This window comes from Citrus sinensis, chromosome 7 (genome assembly GCF_022201045.2).
Source record: "Citrus sinensis cultivar Valencia sweet orange chromosome 7, DVS_A1.0, whole genome shotgun sequence".
Lineage (NCBI taxonomy): Eukaryota > Viridiplantae > Streptophyta > Magnoliopsida > Sapindales > Rutaceae > Citrus > Citrus sinensis.
The window spans coordinates 19,541,730-19,552,324 of record NC_068562.1 but is presented as its reverse complement, the minus strand read 5'-3'; the positions used below and the strand labels follow the sequence as shown (position 1 = coordinate 19,552,324).

The following is a 10,595-nucleotide window of genomic DNA, read 5'->3' as shown; positions in this document are numbered from 1 at the left end:
CACTAAAATTATACTTTGACCCAAATTTTTTATAATTATACTATGACCTAAAATGTCATAAAACTTTTTAAATATGTCCAATTTCAGAATTTCCTAAGAATAGTTGACATTCTAAAACGTTTTGAAATTATGATATAGCCACAAAGATATTATTATTTCTCAAAAAGGTCTTTTTCAACATAATGCCCATATTTTTCAAAGTTCTCAAAACCTTTCACTTTAGTCCAAAATATTCATAAATTATAGTATGACCCAAAACATTTCAAATGTTTGTAAAAATGTCCAACTCCGAAATTTAATAATAATACTTATTAAAAACAAAGATTCCAAAACTTAGCATTTAAGTTCAAATTATTCAAATCCACAAAATGCTTTACTTTATAAAAATAAACCTTTTAGTTTATGAAAAATATTTAATTAAATTAATCTCTTGAGCTTCTCAAATGCTAAATCATGCATCAATTAAATCATACCGGCTTTACAAGAATTTATCGCACTAATTTGTCCATTGAGCTCTAAACTTTATTCTTGATTTTGCCGTTGTCCGTTGAGTGTCTTGAGCTTAATTTCACTTGATTCACTTGCATAAATATTATCCTTCAAAAAACTAGTAAAAATGTCAAATACAATATTTATTATTTTTACTTAAGACACATGTTTGTTATCATCAAAATTACATTATGTGGAGCCCTTTAGGCTAACACCTTACCTGTAAGGGAATGTCTTATGGAACGAGCTAGTGAAAAACCAATTATTCTAAAATAATAATAATAACAGTAGTAGTGGTGGTAGTATTAGTAGTAATAATAAATTTAGCTTAAAATATTAAATCATAAATCATGCATTAATATTTAATCTAAAGCATGCATTGATATTTAACGCAAAACTATGTACTTTAATTAATGATAAACATGTATTGATATTTAATGCAAAAGCATGCATTAAGATTAATGTTAAGCATACATTCAAATTAATCAAAGTGAAGAAATGAAGTCTATAAATAGCAAACTTCACCTTTCATTCAAGTATCCATCATTTTTAGTTAAGAAATCCAAGAGAAAGTTTAAAAGAAAGTTAAGAGCATTTTCCAGTTTCCAAAACTAATTTCCAAACACACTTTCATATTCATTTTCCATAATGTTCCTTTTTCTCACATTTGTCCTAATTACAACTACTAGACTGCAACAATCTTAGAAAATTAATATTGAGCTAATGGTTCTCCATTATTCGCTGGTATACTCTACTCCCACATCACTATTCACAGCAAGTGTTATTATTGTTTAAGTTTAAATCTATTAATCAATAAAACAACAATCATAGTCAAAGTTGTAATAGGAGTTTATTTATACAATGTCATTGCTTGAATACGCTCTTGGACCTTGTTATCCAAAACATATAATAGAATCAAATGAATTGTAGACCACCAAGCTTAAATTTACAATCAAGCATAATTTTATTTCAATCAAGAAATAACCTCTCCTTATGAGACATGGCTTGGTGAAATTCCCACCCCATACAAGAATAAAGCGAGAAATGAGTTTTGATTCCCAAGTAATCATTCCCAAATTTATGTGGGCCCTAGCTAATTCATTCTCTTACCCCCACCTAATGTTGTAAGTAAATGTTATAATGATTCTTATTCCAATAATCTCATTCCATTCTTAATTAGTTAACACATCATAAATTTATTAGTGAATAAGGGCCAAATTCTAAATGAGATGGAGAATAGAAGAAACCCTCTAACTCATACTTTTCTGCCATTACCATCCTTACCCACATATAAAATGAACACATGAAGTGAATATTTTACTCAATTTTGTTATATTGTCATTGATAGAATTAATTAATAAATTTTATATTAAAAATTGGGTGTGTGCATACTTGGTGCGTTTAAAATGGGTGCCAGTCATTTAACATTAAGGGTAGGAGTGGGCATTTCGATTTTCAATTTGATTTTTTTGGTTTTCGATTTGATTTGCAACACGTTCAGATTTAAGAATTCAACCCAAACAGGTTGGATAATTATTTCAATTTGGTTCTATTCGATTTCAAATTCGATTAGTTTGGTTCAAGTTCATAATTTGGTTTGGTTCGGTTACGAGTTGTTAATTTTGGGTTGTAATACGATTTGGGTTATAAAACATTTTAGGTTAAAGTAGCAAGAAGCTTAAGATAAAGTAGCAAGCCAACAATTGTGTTCTTCATATTCAAAAATGTTCGTTTAATGTTGTAGATTTGGGATGTTCAAATGGACTTGGATACATTTTTTACATTCTAAACTCCAAAATATCATACAAGTATACAACTCAATAGCCAATCCCATCAGAGCACGAACTCTAGAGACCTACAGTTTTCAATTTTCATAATTATATTCTGGGTATGCATGTTTTTGCCTGTACTCATAGCCAATCAACAAGAGCTATGCAATTTCACAAAACACGCGAGCAATTACAAGCAAAAAAGAAGCTGACAATGATTATGAAGAGCTGATAGGAAAAGTGAGGGCAAGCTGTAGTGGTGACTAGTGACAGGAAGCTGACTATAACCGTTAGTCATGAGTGATTTGAGAGAGAAGGATGAGGCTATGCAGTTGTGCTATCATAGAGACTTTGCCCGTAAGGCTGAAGATATAGGGCGTCGCGGCTTGTCGTAGTGGGCTGATGTGAAGTGGCATGCAAGAACATGCAAACCCAGAGGGTTTGATGATAGGGTTAGGTTGTGGGCTATATGTGTGGGTGGGGCTGTGGCTAAGGATGGCAAAAATCCAATTATGGATGGATATTAATACAAATCCATAATTATCCATATCCAGTATTTAATATTGGACATGGATATGGATTTTATTCATATAGATATGGAGATCCATAGATATTTTATTTTTATTATATAAAAATAATAATATAAAATAGTTAAAACTCCAATATCAAATTTGGCTATTAAACTGTTTATATTAGTAATTATATATATATATATAATAATAATAAAATGGTGGTCCGGTGGCCAGTGGCGGAGGTCTGGTGAAGTCCGGCAGAGGGGTCCGGCAACTTTCCGGCGAAGTCGACAGTGGTCCGGCGAGGTCCGGCGGTGGTCTGACGAATTTCCGGTGGAGGTCCATTTATAATATTAAATCAATAAAATAAAATAATAATTATTAATGGCATTAAATAAGTTAAAAAATTGAAGGGTAATTTTAGAAACTTTAGTTTTTAATATAATTTAAATTCTTCACTAGTTAACATAAGAGGAAATGAAATTTTATTGTGTTTTTTTTCATTTTAGTTTAACAATATATTTTTTTTAACTTTAAATGGATAAATTAATTGGATTTTAGATATCCATTAAATATTTATACCCATCTAATATCTAATTGAATATTTTTAAAAATATCAATTTCCATATCCAAGAAGATTTTTGATGGATATTATCCAATCTAATTGAATTGGATATATGACTATCCAATTTGGAAGGACCAATTTGCCATCCCTACCTGTGGCTGAGTTTCGTTAGGGTTCGTTTTGTTTTGCTCGATTGTCATTGGATGCATTTTTTTGGTCAAAATCAAGTAGTTTTAAATTTTAAATTCGAACCTAATCGATTTTGAAGATGTAAACCGTTTGGGTTTCAAGGCTAACGCAAACCGAACTAAAAATTGAATAAAAATTTGAGTTCGGTTCGGTTTGGTTTAGCCCGAACCGAACCCCCACCCATTCAAGGGGGTAACAAGTTACTATGAAAGTATAATGGGAAAATTAGTAATACCTCATTTCTTTAGGGGGCAAATGTAAAAACGGCAATCTTCATTTGGCTTTCAATTCTCTGCCGCTGCAACTTCCTTGGTCCCTTCACAAAAACAGTACAACTCACGAAAGCCGGCCTCTGCCAACTGCCTGATTTAAAGTGAGTTTTATTTTTTTTAAATTTCGCAGTTCACACTTTTTTTTTTTTATTTGTAATCACTCTTATTTGATCTTCATTAGGTTGAAATTGGTTTAACTGTGATTTGTTTTGAATCTTTTAACTGACCTGCAATGTGTTTGTTTTATTGCCTGAATGAATTTTTTATTTTGTTTTAACTCTATATTTGTACCAGGTTTTTGAGCCAGTGTGGTTAGTGTATTGAGTTATTATATCTATTGAATTGGGTTTTGAGACGAGAAAAATGCCCGCTGAGTCTACATTGAGGCATAAGCTCAATAAAAGACTCAAAATTTCGAATGGAAAGTCCAAGAATGAGAATGGTGGGAATAAGAAGTTGTTAAATTCAAGAGTAAACGATGGAAAACTCGAAATTTCAATTGGGAAGTCGAATAAGAATTCAAAGGGAGAGAATATAAAGGCTCGTCATCGTGCCATGGATGGAAAGAGGAAGTTGAAGTCTAATGGGAAAGATAATATAGTTTTCAGAGGTCAAGGTAGTGATGAAGAGGTTTATGAGACAAGAAGACATGAAACCATGAATTCTGATAGGAAAAGGAAGAGAATCTATGCTGCTGGTGGTGATGCTATTGGGAGGGTATATGACAACCATGCAGGGGCACATGGCAAGAAGACTTTATCTAAGACGGGTTTTGAGGCGGTGGAAAATCTCGTACAATTTAGCTTTGCTGAGCAAGAAAGTGGTAGAAAATCTCGTACAATTTGGGATAAGGGATTGGCTAAGAAGGTAAGCAAAAGCAAACCTGATTCAAATAAGAAAGTGAATGCAAGTCAGATAAAGCTCCAAGGTATGTCTGGATCTTCCTTGAAAAAAACAGTTAGCGACAAGAAGAGTTTTGATGGAGATTCACAGGCCCAAGATGATCAGCCCAAGAAGAAGAAGAAGCGGGTGATCCGGATAGACCCATATGATACCTCAAATAAGCGACTAGATGATGGTTTAATTCCCGATGGTTAGTATGCCTGCATCTGATTCTGTCTCTCTATTGTATATATATTCCCATTTTCACTGTGAAACGATTTCTGTGTTTTAACAGTGTTATAATTTTTTTTTATTATCTCAATTTTGGATTGAATTTGAGAGTATGGACTTTGCTAACTACTGCAAACTTTTAAAAATCTTTGAAAATTAGTGTCAGTTTGTTAAGTTAAACACATTTAGAAAATCTTTGAAAATTAGTGTCAGTTTGTTAAGTTAAACACATTTAGTATTCTGATTATTCTGATTCGAGGATTTAAGTTTAAAAGTTATAATATGTTTTATTTCCTACCTTTTCATGAAACTGAATGGACACTGGAGCATTATGGATTAGGCAAGAAATCTGTGATCCTTTTGTTGATTTTCATTTGAAAAGCGAGTTGTTTATTGCGACCTGGCCTGTACAAGTTGAATTTCTTGGGATTTTTTTTTTTGGGGGGGGGGGGTAAACTCAAGTCCCTAGGAATGATGGTTTTGAGTCCCTATTTTGTCTTTGTGAGGGACAAATGCTTTAGCTAAGATATTGCATCAAGCACCTAATGCTCTAGCAATAAGCTTGGATTGAGTCTGAGTTTAAATGTTTGAAAATGGAAAATGTGAGGTTCGGAATCTTATAGTTCTCGGACTGCATGTTGCATGTGAATGAGTTGGGACATAGAGGATTTGTCTTTGTGCTCAGCTATGCAAGCAATGCCTGCATTGTTCTCCTCTGATTTATTTCTAAATTATCTGATTATTTTCTGAAGTTTCCCTTTTTTCGGAGTGGGGGAGTGGTGGGGAGGTGGTTATTTATGGGCATTAGAACACGGACCCAGTTATAGTAGCATGTTTCAGGCTTGAACTTCTCTACTTTGGATTGTGTTGATATATTTTGGAAACCAACCGCAGCCATTGCTCTACTGTGATTTGTTTTTGATCACATAGAGAATGTTCTTGATTGTTTGATAACAATTACATTATATTTCTCAGAAATCTTTTATTATGTATTTGGTTTTCTATTTGCAACAATATTCTTTGCTTATGTTTGTTTACAGTAAACTTTTCTTTCTTTTTCCACTTCTATTGCTTGCTTTCCAGAAAATGCTAAAGAGAAGAAAAAGGATATGGAGAAGAATGTTGAAATGTCAAAGAATGCACAATTCCGTGCGATACAACCCAGTCCCTCTATCCTTTCATTTGTGGAAGATAATGTAATTTTTATTAGTAATCTCTGAGGTTCTTAGGCTCACTTTGATATCTATTGCATACATTCCATTTACTGTACTATGATTCTGGATATTTTCCCTGACAGTTGTTGGGCCGAAGACGCCCGATAGAGCTGCGGAGGGCTGGCTATAACGTTGAGCTTTCTGCCCCATTAGATAATATCCCCTTCTCAACTAGCTCTGAAAGAGAGTGCATTGAAGAAAATGTAAGTTTGTATGATGAGCACCTTCAGTTTTTATTTGAATGTTTCTCATATTTACGGTGATTCCTTCATTATTATTTGTCATGTCAACATAAAAGCAAGCTTAAAGTTGCTTGTTAGTAGACTAGTGATTGGTTTTTCATTTTATCAATCTCGTTCTAACTAGTTTCTTATAGATATTTAGGAACAAATTGGAATTCTTTGCTGCTGCAAAGGTTTCATCATCGTTTCCAGCTCCTGATCTTCCAGAGATTGCATTTGCAGGTAGAATATTAAATATCCCTGCCTGATTTTAATTTTTATTTCTTTTTTTAAGATTAGGCCCCAAGTTCTGTTAGTTTTGAATCAAAATTTTGCAGTTTCAAACTTTTCTAATTTATTTTGGACCCATGTGGTAGATTTACAGATTCAATGATTAAGAATGACTGTACCAGAAATCACAATTATATGATTGAAACTGATGTAACTAAGATGTATTGAAAAAGCATAGTCCAGTGCGAGGATTTTTATACTTTGTGTGATGTTTGATTCAAGTTTATTGTTTGATGGATGAGCTTCACTCTTCTGAAAATTTTAATTGATCGATAACATGATTCAGATTACAAAGTACTGCATGCTTTAGATGTATATACCCTTTCTGAGAAATAAGGAGTGACAAATGCCTTTTCCCTCATTAGGAAGGTCGAATGTTGGGAAGTCATCTATGCTAAATGCACTAACACGACAATGGGGTGTAGTACGAACGTCAGATAAACCAGGTCTCACTCAGGTGCTTCATTTCTCACAGATAAAGCTTACAGTTTTTCAGAATTTCTATAATAAGAACACTTAACGGCTGAAATTTCTATACCACAACATTCTTCTGCAGACCATTAATTTCTTCAAGCTGGGAACAAAACTCTGCCTAGTTGATTTGCCTGGGTATGGTTTTGCTTATGCAAAAGAGGAGGTTAAGGATGCTTGGGAGGAGCTTGTGAGTATTTCTTACAGAAATTTTTGGTCATGTACCTGCTTTCTTATCTACATTTTTTACACTAATGTAATAATTTTATACTTCTGAGAAAGTTTATTAACAGAATTACTTGTTATCATTTAATGCTTGAATAAGATAGAACTTGCATGGTCATACCTTAAAAATAGGACCTATTTTTTGTTGCTGAACATTGAAGGGTGAGGACCAGGATAATTATTATTTTGGTAACCCCATGGAACTATCTCTATGTATCAAAATGGTTTTGCACAACCTCTTGCGGACCTATCTGTATGCACACACAAATGGGGAAGGATTAGATTGGATCTCATTGTCTTGATGGTAGCTTCGCTTCCCACTTTCATTTCTTCTAGGCAGCATCAAAGGGATTTTGTTAGATAATATATTTTCAGATAGATGTCTTTGTCTTTTTACTATTCTTTTAGACATACTTCAAATACTCAAATACATATTGAATTGATTTCGATGGCAAAAGGTTAGGATTCCTCATTTTGGACAACTTCTTGTGGACTGATCTCTGGGAGGCTGTATGCACACACAAATAGGGAAGGATTAAATTGGAACTTATTATTGAACTTATTATTATCTTGATGGTACCTTTGCTTCCCACTTTCATTTGTTCTAGGCAGCATCAAAAGGATTCTGTTAGACAATATATTTTCAGATAAATGTCTTTGTCTTTTTACTATTCTTTTAGGTGTACTTCAAATGCTCAAATACATATTGAATGGATGTGGTGGTTGGTATGTGCATGGGCTATTGAGTTAGAGATTTCGATGGCAAATGAGATACACTTGCTCTCTAATTTTGTTTTGCTGCCTGCAATCCTCTAATGAGTTGAATCAAAGATTCCAGTTGATGTTTTTCTCCAAAAACTGTTGAAAAACCTTACAGGTGAAGGAGTATGTTTCCACCAGAGTTAGTCTAAAACGAGTATGTCTTCTCATTGACACAAAATGGGGCGTGAAGCCAAGAGATCATGAACTTATTAGTCTGATGGAAAGGTATGGGTTGATATCCTGGAGATTGATACTTTTGAGCATTTGTAAATGGTGGGGTGTAAACTTTTTACATTCATGATGCTTCTTAAAACTGGATTGAAAAGCGGAATATGAAATTGATACTACTTTGATGGTGGTTGATAGTATAATTATGTGAAGTAGTCTTTTTTCAGCCTTATGTTTAATTCATGCAGCAAGGCTCTGCTACATCAGTGGTAGTGCATAATTCTTGTTGCAAAGAAATAATATAGAAGTATTGCACATGAGCATATTTATAATGTTCATTATCAACTTTGCAGATCTCAAACTAAATACCAGGTTGTATTAACCAAGACAGATACAGTGTTCCCAATTGATGTGGCACGCCGTGCAATGCAAATTGAAGAGGTGATATTTTACTTATGTGGTTGACAATTTTGTTCTAATAGGAGCATGCTTACCTTTGGGACTAACAGCTCTCTCTTTTTATCTCATTTTGCAGAGCCTGAAGGCAAATAATTCTCTAGTTCAACCTGTGGTATGAATGAAGAAGCTCGTTGTCAAATACTGTTTGGTAATATTCTCTAATGCTTATAATTCAAGGAAGCATCCTGAATGCTGTGTCTTTGATTAATCTTCAGATGATGGTAAGCTCCAAATCGGGAGCTGGTATTCGAAGTTTAAGAACAGTGCTTTCTAAGATAGCTCGGTTTGCCAAGGTCTAATTAAGGTGAATATCTCTTACCATGGAAGTCATGAATTGTGGATTTAATATTTTGGTGTAGTTATAACCGTGTAATAGGGGTGTCAAAAAAGCCCGCCCGGACCGGACCCGGCCCGGACCCGGCCAATCCGGTCCGGGCAAAACCCGGACCGCATGCATATAAAAACTGGATCCGGGTTTGAAATTCTCAAACCCGGACATTTCCGGTCCCGGGTCCGGGTTCAACACAAAAAACCCGGAACCCGGACCGGACCCGGTTTTTAAATAAATTTTAAAAAAATAAATATATTATATATAAATATATAATTATGAATTTATGATATATTGGATGTTATTTAAATTTATTGTGTAATTATTGTGTTGTTGAATTTAATTTATTTATTTTATATATAGATTGAATGAGTTTAAGTTAGAAATTGGATAAATTTAGGTATTAAAAAGTAGATTGAAATAATTTTTATTTATCATTTGTGCAAAATTTGTATTGTTAATGTGTTATATATTTGTATTTGACTATTTTCTTTTTTAAAATTTGAAATTGAATGAGTTTATTTGATTATTTTCTTTTTTAAAATTTGTATTGTTAGAGAAATTTAAAAAAAAATTGAAGAAAAAAATTGAAAAAAAATTAAATTTATCACATGCGGGTTTAAAAAGCCCGGATCAAAACCCGGACCCGGAAGGTGCCGGGCTCAAGCCCGGACCGCACCCGGAAAAACCGGGTTTTAACCCGGGTCCGGGTTTGCATTTCTCTCATCCGGTCCGGTCCCGGGCAACACCAAAACCCGGACCGGACCCGGATTTTGCCAAGCCTACCGTGTAATGAGAGAGAGAGAGAGGAGGGGGTGGGGGGGGTTGGTTGGGTTTATCTAGAAGCGAAGACTTTTGCCCTGAACTAATAACCATTTCTTTGAATGTGCTTGGAATGACTTGAAACCAAGTGTATTATAATATTTATAATTACATGTGTTCAATTAAATTTAGGGAATTTGCTGGTTGTTTAGTAGCTTCATATGTATACTTTGCATGTTATCATTCACTAAACTATATTTGATTAATCAAACAACCGTTCTTCTCTGCAGATATAAGCAATTAAACATGGTAGATTGGAACTGCGGAGCAGAATGTCTATATTTATTTGAAACTCTTTAGGTGAAGTTTTGTGCAATTTGATGCTTAGTGTTGCAGAAGTGCTCGTGTTGATTGACATGATCTGTTAGCCTATTTTTCCCAGTCAAACATAGCAGGAAAGTATTGCTGGCTAATAAAAGCTTTTAAGCCGGTTCAAGGGCTGCAGTGAGTTTATAGAAACGTTGGATGATTTTGATGTGATCTTGACAGATGCCTATCGAGTCAGTGGGAAAAAATGCACAGATTGGTATTTGGAATATTTCATATTAGTTGAGCAGAGAGTGAGGAAATTGTCTTGATTTATGATGATACAATTACAGTTGTTTAGTTGGCTAAAGTTATTATTTCTGGAAACGCCTTGATACAGAAGTGATGGGAGGCTGATGGCTGCATATTTTTTCATTTCTGTGATTGTTAATTTGTAATGGGTAAATTTTGGATTTTTA

The 10,595-nt window shown here is 33.9% G+C and overlaps 1 protein-coding gene across 1 annotated transcript; it reads left to right on the top strand.

The window, feature by feature from the left end:
• Positions 1 to 3,682: 3,682 nt before the first annotated feature.
• On the top strand, positions 3,683 to 10,595 carry LOC102606816 (uncharacterized). The gene is made up of 12 exons (XM_006468105.4): positions 3,683 to 3,897; positions 4,091 to 4,889; positions 5,993 to 6,105; positions 6,207 to 6,326; positions 6,500 to 6,587; positions 7,001 to 7,092; positions 7,192 to 7,296; positions 8,209 to 8,318; positions 8,615 to 8,702; positions 8,797 to 8,832; positions 8,936 to 9,024; positions 10,101 to 10,595. The coding sequence occupies exons 2-11, from the start codon at positions 4,160 to 4,162 to the stop codon at positions 9,017 to 9,019; spliced, it is 1,566 nt and encodes a 521-aa protein (XP_006468168.1). The 5' UTR covers positions 3,683 to 3,897; positions 4,091 to 4,159; the 3' UTR covers positions 9,020 to 9,024; positions 10,101 to 10,595.